The sequence below is a fragment of the Bubalus kerabau genome, chromosome 19 (assembly GCF_029407905.1).
Source record: "Bubalus kerabau isolate K-KA32 ecotype Philippines breed swamp buffalo chromosome 19, PCC_UOA_SB_1v2, whole genome shotgun sequence".
Classification (NCBI taxonomy): domain Eukaryota; kingdom Metazoa; phylum Chordata; class Mammalia; order Artiodactyla; family Bovidae; genus Bubalus; species Bubalus kerabau.
Genome location: NC_073642.1, coordinates 34663980 through 34689953, shown reverse-complemented (window position 1 = coordinate 34689953; position 25974 = coordinate 34663980). Strand labels below are relative to the sequence as shown.

Here is a 25974-nt window from a genome sequence, read left to right as displayed (position 1 = left end):
CACTGCCGGTCCACCACCACCGCAGGGGGGCCGCACCGACGCCGAACATGGGGACAGAGCCCAGTGGTAGGGGGGTGGGGAAGCATTTTTGTGCATTGCAGAGGAGGGGAGCTCAGCCCCTCGAGGCAGAAAACCCCTCAAACCACCCAGCTGGTTTTCCGACCCACGTACAGTGGTCTAAACTGAGGCGCCACCGGGGGGACTCCGGTCCCCCAAGTTCACATAACCAGGAGGGCCTAAAAGCTGTACTCCTTCCCCAGATCCTCTACCTGGGGGTCCCAATGGCCGCGCCCCACCCATCGGGCACTGCCCCCACGCTGGCGCCGAGCCCTGTGACAACTGCCACGTGCGGACAAGGGGGGAGCGGCTGGTCCCAGCACTGCAGAGGCAGCGCCCGGGTGCCCGAAGCCTCCGCACCGCACCTCGTCCGGGCTCTCCACAGGGTGCCCACCCCTTTACCCGGCCCGCGCTTGGGGCTGTGGCGGGGGGCGGGGGCAGGCAGCGGGGTCTTTGTTCCCGCAGCCCGAGCGCAGCGGCGGCGGCAAAGGGTCCGCGCCCCCTTGCCGGCCCCACTGGCTCCCCCGCATGCAGCTAGAGCCCGCAGCTCTGGAAGGTAGAGCCGGGTGGGGGTCCTGGCGGGAGAAAGGATCCCCCGCACAGAGGCCAGGGCGCTGGAGGACGGGAAGTGCCTAGGGCCGAGAAGAGGGCCCTCTCGTCCCCCTGCACCCGGCCGCTGCGGCTCCCGGCTGCGGGCGGACTTGGAGCGACTTAGCTGGGCTCCGGCCCCCGCCGCTCGCTCGCCGCAGCGTTACAGCCCACTCCGGTGTGGCCACGCGCACATTCACACACTCACCCAGACCCACACACTACCGGCGGGGACAGCCCGGGACCCACAGAGCCGCGCGCACGCACTCCCTCCGGTGCCGCACACTCCGCACCCGCCCCGCGCGGCACTGGATCCCGCGCCCGCAGCTCGAGCGGCGCCACCTACCTTTCCAGACAGCGGAGATGCGGGGTCCGCTCTTCGAGTGGCCTTGGGAGGCAGCGGCCATCCAGACCAGCTGCAGCAGCAGCCACAGCAGGAACCTGGACCGAGCCAGAGAGCTGGAAACGCGGGCTCGCGGGGCGCCGAGGGCGGTGCATCTGGACGGAGGCGGTGTCATCCCCGGAGCGGAGCGACGGCGGAGAGCAGCCAGACTGAGCCAGCGCCCGAGCGAGAGCTGAAGCCAGTGAGAGGAGGCGGAGTCAAACGCCTGACCCCACCCCGCCCCTCCCCCCGCCCCTCGTCTCAGGCTAGCCAAGGGGGGGGATGCAAGTGGCCCCCCCCCACGCCCCAGGGAAACCTACACCACCTCTTTCTGGGCAACTCCACCGGCAGGCAGAAGCCGGGTGGGCAGCGAGCAAGACAGACTTACGGTCTTCTGTGATGAGCTCCAGGTTCTGTCCCCTCTCTGGACCTTAGAGTCGCTCCCCCCACACCATAAAGGGATGGGCCTAGCCTAGAAGTCAGGGAGGACCTCTCCTGAGGGCTCAGACAACCTCACTAATGGTCAGCTAAGTGTTTGGACCCTGAAAGCTGTGGTTCTCAGAGGACGGGCTGGCCAGTGCGGACACAGCTCCTCTGAGCCTATAAACAGAAGCAAGAAGCTTTTCCTTAAGCAAGGGTTTTGTGCAGAGGGTCAATAATCTGTGGGGAGCACTCAGAGCCCCATCCTTGCTCTGCCGTGAGAACACGGAATTTTCATCTTGGCCTGGCTCCCTCCCCTCCCCTCTCCTCCCTTCCCCAGCCAGCAGCCTTCTGGGCTGCCTCCCCCCCAGCCAGCTGGTGTATGCTCAGAAAATCCAAACTCATTTCCATGTGAGTGGAGGGGGATATAATTAAGAAGGCCCCTTCCCCAAGTAGAAAGAGAGGGAAGCATCTTGCATGCCCAGGACTCACTGCTGGGGAAACAAAGTCAGGCCAGCTTTAAGGGATCTCTGTCCACAGGATGCACAGGGCTCAGCTGAGCAGGCTGTCTGATAACCCAGTGGTGACCCCCTGCAGGTCTGACCACATCCCTCTGCAGTCATCTGAACTGCCCAGGCAGCTCTGCCATCAGCTCATCTTTTCCGAGCCACACGTCTGCCCTTTGTAAAGGAGTCTCCTCTCCCTCAAGCCAGTCAGGACCCTGACCCTCCACCTCTGCTTCAGCCCAACCTAACGATGGATGGGAAATCCACTTACCCAGTGCTTGTGCTGTGCTCCGCTGTGCTACGTCACTTCAGTCGTGTCCAACTCTTAGATTCTCCAGGCCAGAATACCGGAGTGGGTTGCCATGCCGTCCTCCAGGGGATCTTCCTGACTTAAGGATCAAACCTGAGTCTCTTATGTCTCCTGCATTGACAGGCGGGTTCTTTTACCACTAGCGCCACCTGGGAAGCCCCACCTACTGCTTACTGACCGTCTGTCCTCATGTGGACTGCCTGCAGAGAAGACAGGTTGAGGAGGAAGTAGCAGAGGTGCCCTGGGGCCCCCAAGACCCACACACCTAGCTGGACTTGTTTCACACACTACAGGCACCATCAAAGACAGGGAACAGGCTGCCCTGGCCCAGCCCCAGCTCCAACCCTCTGCCCAGCCTACAGCCCCAGGAAAAGGTTATCACCAGGATGTTCCACCTTACCATTCCATATTTTGTTTCCAGTTATCCTCTCCTTCTTCCCTAAGTGCCCCTAAGACACCCCAACAGGCCAAAAGATGAAATCAAGATGCCTCCAGGGATAGTGCAGAACTAGGTTCCTGGCCCACTGGGACGGGCCAACAGATTCATGATGCCCAGAGGTACACAGCCCCAAAGAGAGGGAGGCCATGGACAGCTGAACAGCCCACCCGCCCCGGTCCTATACTCAAGCCTGTGGCCCTGAAGCCAGCAGCATGTCCTGGCCCAGGCTGACCTCCAACACTGACACTCTGTTTCCAGCCCAGGGCCCCATCAGCTGAGCTGCATGGCCCCAGTGTCTGCCCTCTCTGCAAAAATAAGCAAATTAAGAAATTGCCTACCCTGCCTTTAAGAACTGGGAATTCAGAATTGATGATAACACTGCCCACATGCACAGCAACTCACAACACAACCCACTTCCACCTACATTCTCCCAGCCAGTCCTACATTCTCTGCTCTCTCCCTTAGTGAGAGAGAGAACACAACCCTATATTAGAGAAGGAAACTGAGGCACAGGGAGGGAGAGGGATCTGCCCAAACTCAGCTGATGGCACCAAGCTAGGGACCGAGGTAGTCTGACTCCAATAGCAATAGCTCATGCTGAGGTTACTATGTGCCGTGCATGTTTCATAGCCTCATTTGAATTCAGGCCTGGTGTCCTGTGATTCATGTGGTCGCAAAGAGTCGGACACGACTGAGCGACTGATCTGATCTGATCTGATTATTATTGGGCTCCTTTTGCAAACATGGAAACCAGGGTACAGAGAGCGGAAGAGATGTGCCCAAGGTCACACAGCTCATTAGAGGAGGGCTGGGATGGCAGCTCAGGCAGTCTCTCTGGGACCCATACCCCTACCTTCTCTATCATAATGCTCTCAGTGCAGTCCACCCTTCTGCGGCTGCCTCCGGTACGTGGCTGGACCCAAACAGTCCTCAGAAGGACCCAGACAGGGCCCAGGTTACCGGGTGCTCAAGAGGAGGGCAGGTCAGGGGCTGGGCTCAGCCTCCCAAGCAAAGGGCAGCAGATGGAAACTGGGGCAGGTGCCAGGGAATTTCTTTCCAGGCTGGGGTGGGGGTGATGGGGTAGTGCTGAAGACTGTCCCACCTCCTGTCAAAAGGGGAGCCCTCTGGGTAGGCTCCTCCATGCTCATCTCAGCACCTGCTTCACCACCAGTGGACACCCCGGGCCAACCAACCTAGGGGCAAAGGGCCAGCACCAGATGGCAGCCCACAACTGGTTGGCTACAGGCAGCCAGGGGAGGTGAGAACTGAGCCCATACAAGTGATTTGGGGCAGTAACTCTAGTGGGAGAGTGCAGCTAGACTCTGGGCATGACGGGGAAGAGGTACACAGGGTGGGGAAAGCAGAGCGCCAGGGTCTGGCATGGTAATGAAGGGAAATCAAATCAGAATGGTCCAGGTGACAGGAGCCTGCCTTCCTCACTGGGGCCCAAGGCTGGCTTTTGGGCCTGGACCAAGGATGGTCACAGCCATGGGATGTGATGATGGGAAATGGACCAGCAGAGGAAGCAACAGATGTGGATGCTGACATGTCTGAGGCAGAGGCACATTCCTCCTGCCTTCCACCTCCCTGCAGCTCCTCCTGGGAGGAGTCAGGGGAGGAGGCTGGGAGAAAGAAATGAGGCAGGGGCTTCTGTCTAGGAGGAAACTACCTTGAAGCAGTTCTCCCTGTGGAGCCAGTGCCAAATCCAAGAAGACCCCGTGCAGAATCAGAGAAATGGACACACACAGACGTGAGGTTCAGAGCTCCAAAGCCGCAAGAGGCCCTGGAAGCCTTCCCAGCAAGACCTTTCAGGGCCTTACTCATTCCTCACACTCCAAGCTTCCTCTGACCCCTGCCCAACCCTGAGTCCATGACTATACCTGGTCTTCAAAGAAATGACCCACCCCTAACAAGAGGTCGGTGGGAGGAATGAGGATGGCGGGATAAGGAGCCCAAGCCCACAACAGCCCCTTCAAGAGGCTCAGAGCTTGGTGCCCAGCCAGGACCTACATCTACTAGTAATGGCAACTCTTCCCGTCCCCCCATCACCACCAGCACCTGTTGCAGGGGCTGCGCGACCAGGGTGATCTGTCCACAGGGCAGCTGCTACTCAGCTTGAGCCCTGAGGCCACAGGAAAGTACAGTGAAATGGGCAGCTAGTTTTCAAGAGAAACTAAAAATGAGTTTTTGTTGAAACTCCCGGTTTTAAAATAATTCACAAGTCAGATATTTATAGTCATGTAAGCCACGGCTGGGAATTCCAACTTACTGTGTGCTCATGATGTATAGGCCCATGACTGTATCACGACTGTAGGCATGGTCACACAGCCTCAGCCATCACTGGACTTGGCCCAGCTCTTGGGAGCCCATGTCAGGGCTCAGGGCTGGACAAGGCAAGGCAGAGGAAGCCCTCCTCGGCTCATGCAGACTCTGATACCACACCTCATGCTTCCCTCAGTGGTCTGCCCACCCCTAACCCTCTGATTGGATGTTCCCCTCAAATGCCTAGCCCTCTCCTCCTACCCAGGGCTGCCTCTTCCTTCTAGGCCAGCTCAGAATCACCCTAAATGGAGAAGTTCTCAGAATTTCCACCACCTTTCTTAGTCCTGAGCATCAACCCTTCCCAGCAGCATTCCATTCTTGCATCTGTTCCCTGTCCTAATCATTCTTGACGCATTTTTATATGACTGGTCTTACCTTAGACTGCTCAAATCAGAGTCTGGCCAGCCAGGTTGAGAGACAAAAATTAAAAATCCACAGGGGGGACATTCAGCGATAAACAAGAGAGTGGCAGAGCAGACAGACAACTTTTCTCCTTCTATCACGGCACTTGCGCTAAGTCATGTCCAACTCTTTGTGACCGTATGGACTGTAGCCTGCTAGGCTCCTCTGTCCTTGGGATTTCCCAGGCAAGAACACCAGAGTGGCTTGACATTTCCTTCTCCAGGGGATCTTCCCAACCCAGGGATCAAACCCACATCTCCTGCATTTCAGGAAGGTTCTTTACCACTGAGCCACCAGGGAAGCCCCGTCAGGGCACTCAGGTCACCTCAAAACATGATAGGTGCCCCCCATTGCTTCCAGGGGCAGCCCAGCATTCCTAGCCCCCAAACTCTGCCCATATGGCATTGGGCTTGTGGTGAGAGTGCCACCTGGTGGCCATTTCAGAACAGAGCGGACTGTTGCTGCTGCTGCTGCTAAGTTGCTTCAGTCGCCTCCAACTCTGTGCGACTCCATAGACGGCAGCCCACCAAGCTCCCCCGTCCCTGGGATTCTCCAAGCAAGAACACTGGAGTGGGTTGCCATTTCCTTCTCCAAAGCATGAAAGTGAAAAGTGAAAGTGAAGTCACTCAGTCGTGTCCGACTCTTAGCGACCCCATGGACTGCAGCCTACCAGGCTCCTCCATCCATGGGATTTTCCAGGCAAAAGTACTGGAGTGGGGTGCCATTGCCTTCTCCAAGGGGACTGTTAGCAGAAACTAAATGTTGACCCTTGAACAACATGGGTTGGAACTGCATGGGTCCATTCACATGTGGATTTTTTCAATAGAAAATACTAAAGTGCTACACAGTCCAATCCCCAGTTGGTTAAATCCTCACATGCAGAAGAGCAGAGTCAGAGGGTGGACCTTAAGTCATACATGGATTTTCAGCTGCACAGTGGGTCAACACTACTAACCCCACTTGTTTAAGGGGCAACTCTACATGTTCCCAAGCCTTCCTGGAGACAAACTCCTCCCTCTGCTCCACCCTACTTCTCCCCTCCCCTCAGATCCATCTCTGAGACTTCCTTCTCGGTGCCCAAGGCCTGAGGCAGAGCAGGATCTTGTGGGAGTCATGTGGAACCCATGAAGACTAATACAGTCTCCTGACCAGATATGGCTGGGAGGCCAATGATCAAGTCCCAGCTTGGCCACTGACTCACATTAAGTAAGACCCTATCCCAGGCCAGGCCTATTTCTTTGTTTACAAAATGAGAAAGAGAGGTTAAACCAGCAGCTCTTCTGGTCTATCTGATCTAGACCAGAGTAAACAAAGCTTCCTCATTCTATCTTCTGCATTTGCTTCTTGTTTGTAGGCTAAAATAAACATGCTTTTAAATCTCCGGAGGATAGGAGGTGTCCCAGGACCCTTCCAGTTCTGATGTGATCCTTGGGCCTGCTAGGGCCACCTGAGTGAGGAAACGAAATGCATGCAAACATGTGATTTCCCACATTCACTTTCTTTCCTGGATACCCCAATTCTTGGGGTCAGAAGTAACTGTCAGAGGCCGTTCAGTCCCACCTGGAGCCCCTACAACAGCCCTTCTGGATGTCATGTGGCATCTGCTTACATCCAGTGAGGATGCGCTTACCCCCCAAGGCAGCCTTGCCCATCTCCTTAGCTCTGACAAACAAAGGCTTCTTCCCCAGTGGAAGACTTCTACCCAGTGGTCTCAAATCTGTCCTCTAAGGCCTCTGTCCTCACAAACCACATCTAATCGCTCTTCTTGGAATAGAGCCCTTCAGAGATTTCAACACAGAGGTCATGTCCCCTGAAATCTTTTTTTTTTCCAGGGTAAATAACTCCATTTCCAACTCGGTCCCACGTGGGGCTTTGCTTGGTCTCTTTAATCCTGGTTGGTCCCTAGGATATCATCAACCAGTCATTTAACAAACATCTACTGAGATCGCCCTAGGCAGTCTGGTTTGTGACCATCTCCTTCCAAGACTGGGGTGTAGATCAGATACAGCACCTAGAAGAGAGAGGAGTCAAGGACTGGAAAGACTTCTCCGCTCCTATTACAGCCCCTCCAGAGGCACTGCCTTGTTGGGCTGAGACACTGGGTTGCTAAATCTTGTTGATTTTAGCTTAGGGTGGTCCTTGAACCAATTCCCATCCATCAGCAATGGCTTTCTGAGAGACTGGTTGAGAAAGATTGAGTCTGGATCTGGGCCCACGAAGGGAAGAAAGGAGACCCCATCATGCAGAAGAGCAAGTGGTTTTCTGGTTTCCTCCCACAGGACCTCAGAGTGTCCCTGTTTCTGTCCCTCCTGTCAGGGGTGCCTCATTGTCAGGATCTTGACTCCATCGGTCATCTAGAACATTCACCAGTCCAGCTCTGAGTGCCTTGGCATCTCTGGTATACATGTTGTCAATGTCCACTTAAATATGTTGAGGGAAAATGTCAAACAGGACACAACTGAGGCTCCAAGAGGTTAGGCTCTCCATGGAAAAGAGACCTACACTTCAGTCAGTCTGACTTAGAAGCCTGATTTCCCTCCAGGACTCAGGCTTCCACTTCCAGGAAGGATAAGTAGTGAGCAGACCCTTCAGGCCCTTTGAGTGGCTTCCGGCCTGCCAGGCAGGCATGAGGCCCCAGGTGCGTGCACTGATGGAATCGCGTGGACACAATCCTGCCCAAGTTCTAGCGCAGCCCATTTCCTGGCACAGTCACGTCTGGTTAACGGGAAGCACTCGTCTGTAAATGGGGATAATAAGGTCTACTTTTCAGGGTTGTTGTGAGGATCAACTGAGATGGCATATGTGAGTGCCTAGCTCAGTGACTGGCACAGAGAGGGTGCTTGATAAATGAATACTGTTGCCCTGCATTGCTGTGAGCTGCTTTTGCCAAGGTGGAGTAGGGCAGTGTCTGGGCCTCTGCAAAAGGCATTTCAGGCATACAGGAGGCAGAATTCTGTTACCAGCAACTGCGGTCTATAGGAGCCAAAATATGGCCGGCCCCAGGGGAGCCAGGGGCACAGCCAAGCTGATCCAACCTCAACCCAGGGCCAGAGCGGGTTTGGAGAGGCTGGATAAGCAGATAGAGGGAGGCCTAAATACCACCCCCCACCCCCCATCCTCAACACACGTTCACTGCCAAAGGCTGTGGCAGAGGCTACGAGAGGCCACCTCAGGGTAGGACTCAGAGCTTGGTCGGGGGCCCAGGCCATATGGGGCTGAGGCAAGGAGCAGAACTGGGGCCCATGTGCCCAGCAAGCTGTGCCAGCCCAGCCCATGCCAGCCCAGCCAAATTTGAGTTATATCAGGAGAAGGGATCTGTTCAGAAAACTCACCCATCTCTGCATATTTGCATATTCTATTTTGGGGTCGCTTCTTTTTTCCCCTTCGCTTCCTAGAAAAGTTCTCGTGATCAATTCCAACTTCACCTCTGCTGAACTGCAAACACTCACTCTCTATCCTATCTTCCCTCCAACCACCCTCTCCCTGGTCAGGTACTCCAGGGTTCTCTGTCTTCCCTGCCTCCACTGCCCCCACCTAGTCAGGCCTCAACCCCTGCAACTGGGCTCTGTGCCAAGGTCACCATGGCTCAAGCAGTCAAGTCCAATATCAGCCCCTGGGTCACCAAACTTCTCAGTGGTACTTCATACCACCTGACCATGCCCCTTTCGTCCAGTTCTTTCCAGCTTCTTTCTGTCCAGCTCTGATGACTCCTGCTCTAGCCTTCCCAGAAGCAGCCCATCATCTCCTTCCGGGTCCCACGTCCAACAGTCACTATTTGTTATGAAGTCTAACTCCTTAGTGGGTGTCCCTTTTCCTGCCTTTCCTTGAAAAGCTGAATGCCCTTCTCTCTTGACACAGGCCCATTCAATTTAAAACTTCCTGATCATTATCTCCAGCCTAGAAACCTCCAGCTGTCTCCCAGACACCCCCAACTGGTGTCTCATGGCCCCTCCAGCTCAGTATATCCCAACTGGTCTTGTACGCCAAATCCCAAGCCCGATACCTCACTCCTGCCGCACCACCCTCTACCCACTCACATCCTGCCTGCCCCCCAGATCTGGTCTTTCACATCTCACATCCCTCTCCTCCTCCCAGCCCCCTGCTGCAACTCTAGTCAAGGCCCCCACCGTGTCCCATCTGCAGGCAGCGAGCCTCCTAGCTGGCCTCCCACTCTCAGTCTCACTTCCCACAAATCCAGCCTCCACGCAGCTGTCAGATTCTCTCACACGAGTCTAGTCCTCCACTGCCCTGCCTAGAGTCATCCACGGGCTGCTCTCTGCCTTCAGGATGAAGCCTTAGCTCCTCAGCCTGATGAGAGCCCCCCACCCCACCTCCCACTTCTCTCAGAAGCCATGGGCAGCAGTGGGAAGGTTGCCAGCTTTGGAGTAAGTGGACCTGAGCTCCCAAGGCTGATCTGCCCACTGCACCACCATGACACTGGAGACAGGTAACCTCTCAACCTTGGTGCCCCCATCTGATAAATGGAGCTAATCATAATACTCACCTTTGCCAAGATGAGCCGTAAATGCTGACTCAAGTCTCCTGCCCCACCCACGCTTCTCCGCACCTGCCATACTGCCCATCACACTGTCAGTTCTAAGTGGATCACAGCTTCCTCACTGGTCTCCCCTGCCCAAGCTCGCCCCACTCCCCATCTCTTCAAACACAGCAACCAACGGCCTTTCTAAAATGTAAACCCAGCTCTCCCCCCGATGCAGATTCTCCTGTGACTTCCACTGCCCCTAGGATAAGTCCTAACTCCTTACAAGGCTGAGAGCGCTCCAGCCTCTGCCTACCTTGAAGTCCACCCTCACACCCAGGGCTCCAGGAGCCGTGTCCTGTCCGCTCCCGGCCCACTCTAAATGTACACCTTCTGGCCCAATTCCTCCTCACCTGAGGCAGGCCTCATGTCAGATGCCACCTTCTCCAGACAGCTGTCCCTCACACACACACACCCTACCCTAACCCAACCAACTGAGCTCCGTTTCCTATGAGCCCAAGCCCACAGGACCAGCCTGGCCTATTCTCATCAGGCTTAGTGTAAACACGTTTGTCTGTTTTACCAACAGCACGGCTCTGTGAGAGCAAGGCCCCCGTCATGTTTAACTGGCACAGAGTAGAGACTGAATGAATGTTTGTTGAAAGGATAAAGGGGACAATAGTGAGGAAGGAGTCCTTGGCCCTTGGAAAGCCCCAGGCTCAGTGGGGGCACTTATCAGACCCAAAATTTACTATTTAAAACATGGCTACAGGAAGCAAAGCCAACATACCCAGACCCTGGAGGAAAGAGCTGACAAAGAAGGGAAAGGGAAACTGTGGGGACAGTTCAATTCTGGGAAACAGTATAACTGGTATTTGGGACTCGGTTCCAGGGACAGGGCAAGGCGACCCAAGTGTTCCACAGCATAATGGGCCGGGGGTGTCAAGGAGAACTAGCACAGTCCCTGGGGGCCGGGGGCAAGTTGCCACAGGACGGAAACCAGCTCAAGGCGGGCTGTATCATGGAGACGGGAAGGGCTGTGTCAGCCCCATTTGACCAGACAAGTCTGTGAGGATGGAACTGGCCTTTGTTTCCATCACAAACAAGCCAGACACATCAGGTTCGGAGACAGAGCTTCCTGGTCTTTGCTCTCAACCACAAAGAGGCAGTTGGGTTCCAGGCAGACCAGTGAGGCACGAAGAGGCCTGGCACCAAGAACCTTGGCGAGCTCTGCGTCCTTTCAGCCAATGCAAACACCCCTCAACATTAGCTCTCGGGAAATGTGGAGACTTCCCATTTTCTGGAAGGAACAAACAATGTTCAGACCACATGTGGAACAGTGGAGCCTCCCAAGGACTTCTCTGTAAAGTGTCACCAAGACTGGAGGCCATCTGGAAACAGGAACAGGACTTGCGAGGGGCCAAATCCAGGAGGACATGTCCAAGGGCAAGTGAATTCCTTGTGTGTGCTCATTCTCTCAATTGTGTCCAACTCTTTGTGACCCCATGAACTGTAGGCCACCAGGTTCCTCTCTGCTCATGAAATTCTCCAGGCAAGAATACTTGAATGGGTTGCCATTTCCTACTCCAGAGGATCTCTCCAACCCAGGTATCAAACCCACTTCTCCTGCACTGACAGGCAGATTCTTTACCACTGCACCACCTGGGAAGCCCAACTCTCCTGAACTGAAGCCCAGCTCACGGAGCAGAGGGAGCAGGCTTGCTCTGTATGGTCCCTTAAGACAGAAAGGGAGCTAAGAGGTAAATGTTCTGAGGAAGCAAGGACAGAGTAGGCAGTCCTAATCAGGGGTAAATCTTCTGTCCCAGGAGATGACAAGCAGAAGATGAATGACATAAGCATGGAGGCTGCAGATGAAATCTCTGCCAAAGGCACATGGCAGGAACAGCCCTCTGAGCAACTTCCCACCGAAACACCAGCTGAAGGGAAGGGTTTTTTCCTGACAGAGTATTCAAAGCACATGAAACCCACTCGCTCAACTTGGACATGTCTGCAACGCACCAGGGAATGCTGTGCCAAGGGGAATGAGAGCTCAGGCAGATGGAGCAGCAGCTTGGGAGTTGGTGCCCTCTCTGCAACACGAAAGCTGGGCCCTGTTGGTGTTGGTGTTGTTGTTTAGTATTGTTATTTAACTGCTCTTGTATTTATGCCTTCAGGACAGAGACGTGGGCCCTGCCTCCTGGCACGGCTCTGAGGCCTAGATCCTGGCATCATTACAGAGCGGGCATCAGAGTGCATGGTGAGACTGGCCAGGGGAGAGACAAGGAATCTTTCACAAGCCTTTGGGACAGGGAGCAATGGCGGAGGATGAGGGGGTGAGCTTCCACTCGGCCATTCCTCAGACTGGTCATCCCAGGAGCACAAGGCTCTTCTGGCCACAGCCGTAACACAGCAGCCACCCTGGAGACTGGGCAGCAGTCCCTGGGCACATTCAGAGGAGGCCACACCCAGAGCACCAAAGGGCCCGGAGGCTATCACTGGAAACTTCTGCCAAAACACCAGTGTGGGCATCACGCGGCATTTCGGGACACAGATCTCAGCTTCTCCACCCGGGGCCCAGCTGATGCCATGGCACCAGAACCCACACACCACGCTTGCCCCACCACCACCTCTACCCACTCAGATCAGCCAGAAAGGCCACACAATGAACAAAGCAGAACGTCGACCATCAGGTGTATTGGGGCGAGTAGAGACGGGGCACCTTCAAGAGTGCTTCCCATGGGCAGCCGCCTTAGCAGTTTGCTGGGGGTTCAGGAGGAGCAGGGAGTTCACGGGGCTCCTCCGGCAAAGATGAGCTCCAGGGCCGCCTGGATGTCCCCCCCGGTGGCCTGCAGGGCCCGCAGGCTCAGCTCATCGTCCTGGATGCCCATGTCCCTTAGCTGCTGCAGCTGGGGCTGCCACTGGCTCTGCAGAAAGACAGGACAGGGAGGAGTGGTCAGTAAGGATCCAACAGAGACTTGTTCACCTCTAGCAGAAGGAGGTGTGTTCCTCCAGGAAAGCTGCTGACATGAGGTTCCATACAACACAGCACATCAAGGTCTGCGGACTGTGGAAGAGGTCTATGGAGAGGCCTGAGGGTTTAGGGAACAAATTAAAAGTTTTTCCAAAAAAAGGGGGAAAATGTATCATAAAGATCAAAAAGAAAAAGCATAAAGTATACAATGTCTAAATTTCAAAAGATTACTTTCTTTCTCTGCTGTATCTATACACACACACACACACTTTTAAATTAACTTTGTTGTTTTAGTATGATACACAGTGCCTGGTGGCTCAGTTGGTAAAGAATCCACCTGCACTACAGGAGGCTGCCTGCAATGCAGGAGACCCGGGTTCAATTCCTAGGTCAGGAAGATCCCCTGGAGAAGGAAATGGCAATTCACTCCAGTATTCTTGCCTGGGATATCCCATGGACAGAGGAGCCTGGTGGGCTACACCCCGTAGGGTTGCAAAAGTAGGACACAAGTGAGCGACTAAACCACCAACACCACACTGTGAAAAGTCTCACACTCAGCTACTTGTCTCCCCCATTCCTGATAACCTACTTTATTTTCTTTGAGGAAATATAAATACACATTCCTATACTTACCCTTTTATTATATCGCTCCTTTTTTTCCTAACATATTAAGGTATCATAGAAAACGCTTGTGGATGTCCTGAAATGTACCACAGGAGGGCAGCTTCCAGTCTTTGCTGTTATAGAAACGCTGCGGTGACTGGTTCCGTATAAATGTCACCCTCTGCATGCACATACATCTCCGGGATAAATTCCGAGCAATGGGACCGCAAGGAATTACAGGCCATCTGTACTTCCTTTTTGGTGAACAGTCTGTTACTATCCTTCACCTGCTTTTCTACGGAGCTATTGGTCCTAAATCACTAGAACTTCAATTCAGGGAGATTTTGCCCTTTGTCTGATCTGCGTTACAGATTTCTTTCTGGTTTGTGATCAGCTTTCAGACTTCGCTTGTTCTTTTTGTATGTTGGTTTGGTTTGCTTTGCAGAAATTTTCACATTTATGAACTCAAAATATATGTTGCTCTTTATACAATGGTTCCTTGATTTTTTGACTTTCAGCTATGAATGGCCTTCTATATGGATTTAAAGAAATTTAGTATTTTCAATATCTCTGTCTCATGAAAGAGAAAGTACACACCTTAGGGAAAAGGATGTGTTCACACTGTGGGAAGGAGAAGGCAGTGAGGATGAAATGCAAATTCAAAGAAGCAGGCAAGCAAGGGTGAGGATGTGGAGGATTTTTAGAAAACCACAGAAACCGACTCAAGTTTCGTTTACAGGCCAGGTGAAGACATAAAGGTTTCTAAGCTGAAGAGCAGAGTGAAGAAGCATCAGGCTGCAGATGATGAAGGAACCAAAAAGACCAACTGTCTCCAGGTCCTGCTCCTGCTCCCCTCACTGTCCACCGAGCCACATGGGGCAGTGAGAACCACACGGGCCAGACCTTGTCCCTGTCATTTAATGACCTGGACCAGTTCATGACCGTGGACCAGTTCCAGAAATGACGTTCATGCCCCAGGCTTAGGAACAAACAAAAGAGAGTAAAGCAAACAGCTTGTGCACAGAGGCATGCAATAAAATGTGAACCCCTGGGTCACACACGTAGCTGCTAGCTAAGCTTCTGTGTTCCATGAGGCACGGGAGATGGTATCGCTCCCTGGTGACCGCCGGACAGGCCTCATCTCCTTTTGCAGGCACTCAAGACCCTCACACTCAGGCTTCTGCTCTCTTTACTCTGGCCCCATCTCAGGACCTTTCATCGTGGATATCGCCTCTGCTCTTGCCAATTTGCATGTGTACCTCCACATTCGCTCAAACAGGTAGCTGCCTCTGCTGGGACACCACATCCCCTCGACCAAACATCCCCTTCTCTGCCTGGCTAACCTCTAATTAATTCTTTGACAGTAGGTACAACACCACTTTCTCAGAAAAGTTTTACCTGACCTCAAGCCTGGGCCAGCTTCTCACCCTGTTGTTCCCTCAGTTCAGTGACTGTCTGGCACCCCTCCATGGCGGGAATGAGGACTGGCTCATCACTATCCCAGGAGCTGGACCAAGCTTGGACCAGACATGCTTAAGGCTCAGTCAATGCTCACAGGATGGACAAGTGACTCCTCAACTGAAACAGCCACTGAAATACCCAAGCCAGGCGGTCAGTGGAGCCAGGCCATGGGCACTGGGTGCAGGAGTGGAAGCTGCAGGGACACCCGCCCTTGCTGGGAGCACCCTCTCCTGTCATGCTGCCACACCCCAGCTGTTCCTGCAGCAAAGCAGGCCAAGTGGGAAGGGCCTCCAGAGGGCAGAGAAAAGCTCAGCGTCCAAAATACCAAAGAAGCCGTGTGAACATCAGAAGGGGGAAGACTGACCTGAAGGCTGGGCTGCCCCGAGGCCTGCAGGGCATGCTGCAGGGCTTGGCTGAAGAGATCGTTGGTGATGGGCGTCCCTGACTGGACGCTGGAGGACATTGGGGAGGTCCCTGAGGAGTGGCCCTAGAGACAGACCATGGTCAGTGCCACCCTCAGAGCCACCCCAGTCTCCCAGCACACACCCACTGGCCGTCACATCACCCCACGGTGCCCTGGGTGCCTCACCACTGCCTCCCAGCAGGGGCCAGCAGGAGACAGCCACAGAGCCACCTAAAAGCTCTCTATGTGCGCAGGAAGGGTTCTGTACTCTTTTGCTCCAGGGAGATGGAAGGGGACCCCTAACTGAGCCTAGGACCCATATTGGCAGAGGAAAGACGGCTTTGCCGGCTGGAGTGACTATCACCAGGAATGCTTAAGCCTGTGATGTACGCCTGGCCACTTTCAGGAATAAGTAAGGAACCATTATGCGACATGAGGTTCTTCCAACTGCTGAGAAGAGTCAATCAGGCCTAGGATGAGCCCCTGACTTCTGAGCCTAAAGGCAGGTGAGGGGAGGTCACCTGAGCTGCAGTGGGAAACCCACTGGGGCTCCAGGTAGAGCTCAGATCAAAGCAGATGGAGCACAAGGATCAGCAAAGGTAAACCCACTCTACCACTGGGCCCTTCTCCCTGGGGGCCCGGCCTGGACCTTCCCACCCCTCTCTCCATACCTGGGGGCTCAGCCTGGACCTTCCCACCCCCTCTCTCCATACCTGGGGGCTCAGCCTGGACCTTCCCACCCCCTCTCTCCATACCTGGGGGCTTGGCCTGGACCTTCCCACCCCCTCTCTCCATACCTGGGGGCTTGGCCTGGACCTTCCCACCCTCTCTCTCCATACCTGGGTACCAGGAGTCGGCGTGTGAGAGCTGCTCTCCGGAGTGCTGGCCAGGGCCAGGGCAGTGGCCAGCTCGCTCTGGGTGATGGGCCGGGGCCCAGCAGCTCCACTGTACCCCAGGGAAGCTGGGCGGGAGCTGGGGGTGCTGCTTGAGGGCGTGGACCTGGCACTCTGGACAAGGGAGGTGCCCAGATCAGAGCGGAAGCCCTGAGTGGTTCTCAGAACCCCACCCCTGCTCCAGGAACAGTTCTTGGGGAGACTCCCCAGGCTGCCAGGGTCACAGCAATAGTGTGGCACACCTGGGCCCCCACAGGGCCTCTGACCACCCCCTGCTGGGCATGCCAGGTCCTGGGGAGGGCGCCTCCCCAGCACCATCTCCCCCAAATGGCAGGCAGCCTGTCACTTACTGGGTGAAAGTCGTCCTCATCATCAGAGAGCCCTTCAAACAGGAAGCCACCTGGAGAAGGAAGGACAGATTTCAGGAGGAGGAACAGGAAGGCACAGGCGCTGCTCCAGCGTCTCGGCGCTAGTTACTCCAAATTCATGTTCTCATCTCTCCCCTGGAAAATTACAGGACAGATGCTCTCCCTGACTCAAACCCAGAGTTCCCAAGGAGCACCCTCTGCCAGCACTATACATAGCTGCGAGTAAAGCAAAGCCCTGGGCCACTGCCCATTCCCCAGGGGCCTGCGTCCCGCAGTCCAGGGGCTCACCTGGCATGTCCCGGTAGGCGCTGGAGGGCATGCCCCGGGAAGAGGAGTCGGCCCCTGGCATTGGGGTGCTGCCTGCCACCGAGTGCAGGACCAGGACAATGGCATTGACCAGGGCAGGGTGAGCAGGGACCAACCTGAGATGGAGCAGGAAGAAACTCAAGGGTAACTAAGAAGGAAAGAGCATCCTTGGGTTTGACAGGAATTCTGGGCACCCCTCCTAACAGTCAAGTCACCCCTGCTTGTCCTTAAATTTCCCAGTCTTCAGCACCTCCCTCCAGGCGGCGTGTCTTCCTGCTGCTCTGCCTTACCCTGGGGCCCCCGCAGATGCTTCACTCTCCTCTCTGGCAATGCATGATGGGACACACACAGCCCAGAGGCTCAGGGGTAGTCTCCTGTCTTGACTCCAACACTACTTCACTGGGCAGTCTTTGAGTGGTCCCTCCTCTCCCGAGGGTTTGGCTGTTTTCTTCACTTGAAGATAAAGGGATATAACCTCTACTTTCCCTTCCAACTCTAAAATTTTGGGACGTATGCACCTATTTCTTTCCCAGCTTAAAATCCTTCACAGGCTCCCTAATATCTACTGAATGAGATCTAAACTGAGCCTGGCCTGCAAAGCCACCTCCCTCAGGATGCTGCTTCACCCCCACCTCTGTCTGCCCCAGCCCTTGGGCTTTGTCCTCACCTCCCCCCACCCCCACCCCCTCCTCCAGCCCTGGCTCCTCCCTACCTCCTGACACATTCAGAAGACAGATTTGGGGGATGGGCTCCAAGAGCAGAATCCAGGGCGACCATTAGGCTTCTGGCCCGACCATGAGGAGAGAAAAAGTGCCCTTAGTAAGATGGGTATACTTACGTATCAAGCATGTTGGGGTCAGCAAAGACAGAGAAGAGGTCCTTGTCCTGGAGAACCCCTGAAGGAAAACAGGACATCTAGCCAGATCCAGTGGGGAGGCCTTGCGGCAACCAGCTTAACAGGGATACGCGTGCAAAGTGGGGGCAACACGTGCCAGCAGCACAACCCCCGTGCTCTCCATGTTGCTCCCTATGCCCCTGCACGGAGGCTACATACTGTGCACAGCACCCCAGCCTCTTTCCCCGTATCTCTAGGCTCTCCCCTTGTCCATCAAGGTGTGCAGGAAGGCTTCCCTGACTGCTGTGGTTTGGGCTAACTGCTGCCCTCACATGTCTTCCTCACAGTCTCATTTCTGGTGTTACTTAGGCCACGATTTCTCTGTGGGGCTGCAGTTCTTGGAGGGTTGGGTATATGGAACACATCTGGATTACTCCGCCTCCTGCCACAAGACCAGCAAATCTTCACATGATGTGTCAAAGCTTCTTTAAGGTAACTGCCTCCTCCTGGCTTCTCCTTCTTCAACAGTTCCTATTTCCTTCAGTTCAGCCTTGCACTTACCAAGAGCAATGGGGTCACTGCTGAGGCCTGGAGTGGCCACAATGATCTGGTCCAGAGATTCCTTATTGCTGAGCATTTTAAAGACCTGCAGGAGAAATGGGGAGGGCTGAGCACTCCCACTAGCTCGGTGCACTCAGAAATACCCACACACAGCTGAAGTACTTCCTTCCTCTAAGTGCTTGCACGCACACCACCATACTGGAACAATAGCCCCAGGGAAGAGATGAACCTCTTTTTTTCTCTGAGAATATGGCTTACTGGAGGGGAAACAGCATAAAAGCAAGATCACAATAAGCCTTCAATCTATGGTCCTTACCCCCATTTCTAGTTCTAATGCTTTCACAACAAAAGCTCTTATTATAAGCCCAATAACAAAGGTTTCTCTAGATTTTGAAAGTCCTTTTCAATCTCCAAACAACTATCATTTTGCATTTATATATATTGGGAAGTTTGCAGCTGTCTTCATCTTGCTTATCAACTCTCCTATGGAAAGTCATCAGTGCATTTTCCCAGTGAGGGGATCCTGGGAAGGACCGGTGGGCAAGCAGTTCAGTCCAAGTCAGAGAATGAGGCCCAGCAGAAACAGCATACGGATCCTTTGACTGTAACAATATTCATTCCATGAGGCCAATGTCAGGAGAGGCTGTATCATTATCATTAGAGGGAATCAACAATGCCTAGCTGAGAGCCTCTTTGGGGGAAGACAGGGTTCGACTGGGACCCACAGACGTGGCGAAACCTCCCCAAGAACTCTGAGGAGCCATGGCAACCAGCTTCCAGCTCCCTCTCTGCATCACCCCTCTCCAGCAGGCCTGCCAAGAGTCTCACAGAGGGTTCAGCACACACTCACCGCCTCCCTGTAGGAGGAGCTGCTGTGCAGGGCGGTGTGCAGCACTCGGAACTCCCTCAGGGCAGCCACTTTGTCCACAGGTTCTGGGGATGAGACACTCAGTTACCCTATGACCAGGGCCTCACCTCTGCCACAGACACAGAGCATCGCTTCAGCCAGAGTCCAGGCACGGGTTCTCTTCCCTTCTCACCCCACTATGAATGGGCACCCGATCAAAAAAAGCTACACCACACACATGAAAACTGCACTCTCTTTTTAAGCCTCTTTGGTAGATAAATAAATTCACATTCTAGCAGAGGAGACTCTTACCTTAGGAAAAAGACTGTTCTGATCAACATCCCACTGCAGGAATTCTAGACTTTTCACACTTGGAAAGGAGGAGGGTATAATGAACTCAGTAGACTTTTGTGCAGTGATTTAAAATAAGTGCTGCAAGCCATCTGAACAATATGGAGCCATGTTGACACAATATGTTAAGAGAAAGAAATAGAACATAAAGTTGTATGGGTGTTCTCTAGTAAAACTTTATGAGATGTCAGTGTGGGCCAAGGCTGGATGGGAACAAGCCAAGGTGACAGGATCGGGAGGGTAACTGGTTTATCCTGGGTATTTTCTTTCAGGCCTCTGTAATACTATTTTGATTAAAAAAAACAACAACAACAACAAATAACAAGAAGGACCAAGACAACATTGTACCTCTAGGCTTCTGAACAAACTTTCATCACATGTCCAAAAACAAGCATGTCACTAGAACTCAAAGTTCCTTTTTGATCTTTGGACGTTATGACTCATACAAATGGGAAAGTCTAGCAGTTTTCTTAGTTTTAGTTGGTCATTTTACTATTTAGGACATCCGCCCATTTCATAGATAATTTAGGACATCCGCCCATTTCATAGAAATTCTGGTAACAGAAGGGGGAGTAGGCAGGAAGTCCACCTGGATCACACTTTTAAGTGTGTGACCCTCACCCAGGAAGGCTACTTGTGATTATGTGGCCTTGCACTGCTCAACTCCAAAGGCATGATTTCCAAAGCAAAAAGAGAATGGCACCCCTGGGGTTCTGTGTGGCAACCACACCCTTACCTATTGTTCTAATCATGAGGGTTGTCTCTTGAAAAATATTCACCTGAAGTAAGTTACCTGGCTTATTCGTTAAACAAATTTGTGCTAAGCATTTACTCCACGCTTTTGGAGTGAATCTTGTTTTATGCAAGGCACAGGAATGTAAAAAGTAAGAGTCCCTGCCATCAGGGAACTCTTAAAGACAGTAGGAGAAATGAGACAGACTCAAAGACACATACACACAATTACCACATACCATGCTGAGGGCTTCCACAACAGAGACATGGACCACAGTGAGGGCATTAGGCACATGGAGGCCCACAGCCCCCAGGAGAGAATGTTTGAGAGGAGTATTGAAGGTAGAACAGACGATGACTGGGGGAAGAGGTACTGTAGGCCTAAATGAGAACAAGTGCAAAGGCTTGGGAGAAAACAAGCATGATGTGCTTTGAGAACACTAAGCCGTTTCTATGCTGGAGCCCAGGGTACACACCCCTGCTCAAACAGCAGGCCTACGTGAGATCCTAAAGGGATGTGCGACCTTCTGCAGAGAACCACCAAAGGGATCCAGGTGCGAAGGAAGCAACTGACACTTTTCTCCTCCTACAGGATCTAATCTGGTGGAAGATAAAGAAATGTGCTTCCTTTTGAAAGAACACTCGAGGATAAAATATCTAAAACGCCATCACAAAAATTTCTTTGCAAATCTAAAAGTTTATTTTCACCTCCGAATAAAAAGTCCGTTTGTTTCAAAAATAAATTTCCAGGGGATAAAAGGGACTTGAAATCTTAAGCCCATAATCAGCTAAGAGTTACAGGTTGTCTCTTAATGTCTCTGAGCTAATCTCATCCTTTGGAAGTGGGAGGCAGCCAGCCCAGTGGAAAGAATACTCTTGAGCCAGGAAAATCTGGATTCACATCCCAGCTTTTGCATTCATTTTTCTAAGCAGATGACCTTGAATGAATATCTTTCTAACTCTTTTTCTTCATGTATAAAATGCTAATACTGTTACCTGACCTGCTGAGCCACTTGATTAAATGAGATACCAAACAGCAACAATCTGGCTAGAAGAAGCAACAAATGCTCCTTTCCGTCTGTCAATCCCCTCCAGCCACAGACCAGAGGGGCACACCCGCAGCTGTGCAAGGTGTGTTACTGCTCTTACAGAGGGGACGCGCACCACCAGAGCCACAGGGCACCTCAACAAGAGCACGCTAGAAGGGACTCAGAGGATGTGGGCTTTAGTTAGGGGACTCGGCGGGGGAAGGTTAAGGAAGCAGGGTTTTGTTGTGGATTGGAGGCTGTCAGGAAGTGGGGGTGATTTTATGATTAGGTATCTTAATAATTCTTATCTAGAAGGAAGGAAAACTAGAGCAAGATGAAAGCTGAAATTGGTGAAGAAACAGCAGTCACTCCTAATAGGCAGGATAGAGGGTTATTTGGCCATTTCTGTGGTTGGTCAATGTGCGGGTTTATGGCTCTGTTCAGAAATGAGAAGAAATCTTGTTTTTATCTGGATCCGTTACAGCCCCAGAGTGAGCAGCCTTATAGATGCTGGTGACCTGTGAAATTGTTCACGATTCAAGGCCTAGCTGAAGCCCAGGCCAGCCCCTGGATACCAGAGACTGCCTTTCTCTTTCTCACTTCCCATCAGGGTACAAAAGAAGATCTTTTTGTCCTTTATGTTTAGAATTGAAAAGAGGGAGAATTTCAAGCAGATAACCAGTCACAGCAATTGTGAAGATTATTAAAATATGCCAAACTGCCCGTTTTTAACAAAGCTAATCTCCTACACAGCTTAGCTTTATCCTCAGGGAGGCTTTTAAAACACAGATGTGAAATTTAAATTATGAATTCCAAGCAGCACCTTTTATCAATAAGTCAGAAAGGCATGAGAGGCTTTGTATGTTTCCTCCAAGAGCTACTTTCATACCATTTGAATATTCTCAAACTCCAGGAAAATAAATTAGCAGGAGTGAGGTGACTGAACAAATCACCCGCCTGAGGCAGTTTGTGGGAAGATTTGCAAACATGAGAACACACCATAACATTTAAAGGGCAAGGAGTTTTCAGCTTCTTTCTAATGACAACAAAAATAACCAAAAAATACAAGGTTCGCTGAGAAACAAACTGTTGCCCTAAAGGAATTTAAATAGATACATACTCTCCATCCCACTAAAACAACCGGTAATGAACTTAAAAGTGCCTTCTGTTAGTGGCCACTGGCAGCAAGAAAATCAAAATTACACTGTTCATCAATGTGTCTAATCCAATAAATGATAAAGATATCCTTTATTATCATTTCAGTAAATCTCCCCTATGTTCCCCCCAGGCCCTTGCCTCAAGGACACACAGACCCTCCTTCCCTTGCAGGTATTTCAGAAGCTCTGCCTGTCTAAGAGCCAACACTCACCCGGTTTCTGGTCAGGCTCAGGCCAGGACTTGCGCAGGACATGGACTGTGGATCCAGGTTGAATGCCATAAAAGTCAAGGGTCTGATCATCTTTTAGCTTCCGGCCACAGTATATCAGATCTGGGGGGGGTGGGGGTGGAGAACCATTCATTTATATTTTACTCTTCATAACAATTTAAATGACTTTTGTCCCCTAAGAACCTTATCTTGATTGGACACATAGCTAGAGAATGATATATGCTTTAAACCGTACTCTTACTTAATAAATACATTTTGCCAGCCTGGATGGGAGTGGGCCCTGGGGAAAATGGATACATGTATATATATATGTACGGCTGACTCCCTTCACTGTTCACCTGAAACTACCACAACAATGTTAATGGACTAGACCCCAATACAAAATAAATAAAGTTTGAAAATAAATAAACAAATACATTTTAATAACAACTGTTACAAGCGCAAATTGATAAAATACAGAATCTATGCACAGGAAAACTCTAGAGCTTAACATCATGGAGACTGCACCATTTAAATGAATGGGAAGATGTAACAATAAAAAAGAATGAACCCCATGTTTTTATGACTAAAAACACTTTTTTGCCAGCTTATACCATTTTGCCTGTTTATATGCCATTGCATTAATAATATACGGCTTCCCAGGTAGCACTAGTGGTAAAGAACCCACCTGCCAGTGCAGAAGACTTAAGAGACCTGAGTTCGGTCCCTGGATTAGGAAGATCCTCTGGAGGAAGACGCAGAAACCCACTCCAGCTGGGCTGGAGAATCCCATGGACAGAGGAGCCTGGTGGGCTACAGTCCATGGGGTCACAAAGAGTTGGACACAACTGAAAAGACTTAGCATGCATGACTGAAAATAAACTTTTTGCCAGTTTATACCATTTTTCTAGTTTATATGCCATTGCATTAATAATATAATTTAATTATATTCACTTTCTGAAAGTGATGCTGGAGTCCAGGGTTTGATCCCTGGTCAGGCAACAAAGATTCTGCACGCCACACAGCATAGTCAAAAATAAAAAAGAGAAAGAAAGAAAGTATATTTAAATTCCTTCTTCCTCCACCTAGAATGCCCTTGCCATCTCTCCTTTTTCACTGCCTTCCCTCTAACCAACCAACCAACCAAAAATCCTTCTAACCATCCCTTAAGACCTACCTCAGATGCCATATACTAAGGGCCTTTCCCTTGCCAGCACCTCCTTCCAGCCCAAGTTCTTGCTCTTTCTAAGAATGTCATAGTTAAGGAATGTTGTGATGAAGTAGTTCAGTATATTGTACAACTAAAATGGCAGCCAACAGTTTTATTATATGATTTGTTTCTATTCACCTAACAACAATCACTTCCCAGCAGTGTTAACATTTGTTTTCGTTTAGTCTCTAAGTCATGTCCAACTCTTTTGCAACCCCATGGATTGTAGCCCATCAGGCTCCTCCCCCCATGGCATCTCCCAGGCAAGGATACTGGATTGGGTTGCCATTTCATTCTTCAGGGGATCTTCGACACCTAGGGATTGAACCCGCATCTCCTGCATAGGTAGGCAGATTCTTTACCACTGATCCACCAGGGCAGCCCGGTGTTTACATTATGAGACTACAAATCCCAAACCCTTAGTTTACCCTTGTGATTCCAGAATGATTCTCCCCCAAAAGAAATCAGAGCAGAAGCCCATCCCCAGTCCACAGAGACTCACCAATCAGCTCAGGGTCTGGAACAGACTCCTGGAGTTTGCCAGCAATAAGCTGCTTCAGAAATGAAATACTATATCCCCCCAGGGAGTATTCTCCGAGCTCTGTCTCTGGCAACCGAAGAATAGATTTGGGGGCAAGTGGCTGGTCAGCCAGCTTCACCGCCAGGTGCCAATCTGAGAGAGACATCCTCTCTCTTTCGCGCTCTCTCTTTCTCCCTGTAAAGGAACAAAGCCTTAGTGGTTAAAGGACAGACCTACACCACCCCCACCCCACCAAGGGGTTGAATGAGAATTCTCTATGACTCTGTTGGAAAAGCTCAGGATGCAGCATCAGGAGGCCTGAACTAGAATCTGAGGTCCTCTTTTCATCATTCAATGTCAGCAGGAAACTTCAGCTCTCTAAGCCTCTTTGGCTTTACAGTGGACATAAAAATGCCATCCCACCTAACAGGAGCGTTGTGAGGTTCAAATGAGATCATCCAACCCTCTCCTTTATATACACTCCGTGTTTCTTCATCAACTTTTGCTTTAACCAAAACAGCTTTACCAGAAGCTCCCTGCCTCCTGCTTCTCCCTGTTAAATATCCATGCAGCCACTCATCATTTTAAAATGCAGAGCTGATCAATACACTCCTCTGTTTAGAAATCAAATCACTTCTGTGAATAAGTCTAAACACCACAGCCTGGCTTTCAAAAACATTCACATCTGTTCTCTCTACCAGCCTTCCCCTCTCAAGAGTTCTGGGCTGCCCCACCCTTCCCAACACTTAAGTCCACCCCCACCAAGCCTGGATTCAAAACAAAGCTCTCCCCCACTCTGCTCATCTGCTAACTCTGCGTGTAACTCCTCTTTCCTCTTCCCTCTCTAAGCAAACTCCGATCAAGAGCAACTCAGACACAACCTCCTCTGTTCTCTCTATCTCCCCCCTCTGTTGTTGTCACATTCCCTCATGACAAAGGGTTACAAGTATCTAAACTCTTTACTTCTCAATCGTCTCTGCATCTCATTCTTAGAGGCTTGAAAGCAAAGACTAGAATTTTTTGTCTTTATTGATTCAATGCCCGGTATTTATGGGTACCAAGAAAATGAATCAGAAACCCGGCAGCTGGGAGAAATAAGACAAGACAAGCCCTTGTTAGAATCATTACTGCTTCCAAAGTGGCTTCTTCGGAAGAGGAAAGAAAAGGCTTCGAGGCTGTGCAGCAGATCCTAAGGCACCCTCAAACCTTCCATCTCCAGGTTGATGGCAGGGAAGGAAATGGATCTTTTAATATACTATATATCATTTAATCCTCACAACTGTTCTGAGACAGGCATTATCATCTACATATTACAGCCGAAGAAACCGAGATCTAGAAAGGTGAAGTCAGCGGCCCAAGGTCACTGATAGTTAATATTGCGACAGGGACACTATCTCTTGGGTGACGACCCCACCACTCCCACAGAACCAGCTAACTAGTCACCACAGGTCGATCCCGCGCGGCCCGGGACCCAGCGCCCTCACCCGTCCCGCGGAAGGAACCCGGCCGCAGGGCCGCCGGTGTAAACACTCACTCAGGTCCTCTCGCCGGAAACCGGAAGCTCCGCGCTGCATTCTGGGAGTTGCAGTTCCTGAAGCGGCTCCCCCACCCCC

The 25974-nt window shown here is 51.7% G+C and overlaps 2 protein-coding genes and 1 long non-coding RNA gene across 6 annotated transcripts in view; 1 reads left to right on the top strand and 2 right to left on the bottom strand.

Moving 5' to 3' along the window:
- SEMA7A (semaphorin 7A (JohnMiltonHagen blood group)) overlaps nucleotides 1–1233 on the bottom strand; it is a 23161-nt gene extending 21928 nt beyond the window's left edge. The window contains exon 1 of the mRNA XM_055556783.1: nucleotides 992–1233. Coding sequence (XP_055412758.1) covers nucleotides 992–1163 — 172 coding nt within the window. The 5' untranslated portion in view covers nucleotides 1164–1233. The remainder of the gene's footprint in view (nucleotides 1–991) is intronic.
- The window catches only part of LOC129634532 (uncharacterized), a 26030-nt gene extending 9857 nt beyond the window's left edge, over nucleotides 1–16173 (top strand). The window contains exons 2-3 of the long non-coding RNA XR_008705718.1: nucleotides 12081–12163; nucleotides 14220–16173. This is a non-coding gene — a long non-coding RNA (uncharacterized LOC129634532). The remainder of the gene's footprint in view (nucleotides 1–12080; nucleotides 12164–14219) is intronic.
- Nucleotides 12581–25974, bottom strand: UBL7 (ubiquitin like 7). 4 transcript variants are annotated; one of them, XM_055556785.1, is made up of 11 exons: nucleotides 25896–25974; nucleotides 24344–24556; nucleotides 22635–22754; nucleotides 19158–19240; nucleotides 18308–18392; nucleotides 17750–17807; nucleotides 16894–17027; nucleotides 16588–16637; nucleotides 16184–16351; nucleotides 15306–15428; nucleotides 12581–12830 (listed from the first exon to the last, which is right to left on the bottom strand). In XM_055556785.1, exons 1-11 carry the CDS (start codon nucleotides 25933–25935, stop codon nucleotides 12693–12695), a joined length of 1212 nt encoding a protein of 403 aa, XP_055412760.1. In that variant the 5' UTR covers nucleotides 25936–25974; the 3' UTR covers nucleotides 12581–12692. The 4 variants fall into 4 exon arrangements, with proteins under 4 accessions (XP_055412760.1, XP_055412761.1, XP_055412762.1 ...); XM_055556786.1 differs by having other exon boundaries at nucleotides 25846–25931; XM_055556787.1 differs by lacking the exon at nucleotides 25896–25974 and adding an exon at nucleotides 25805–25822.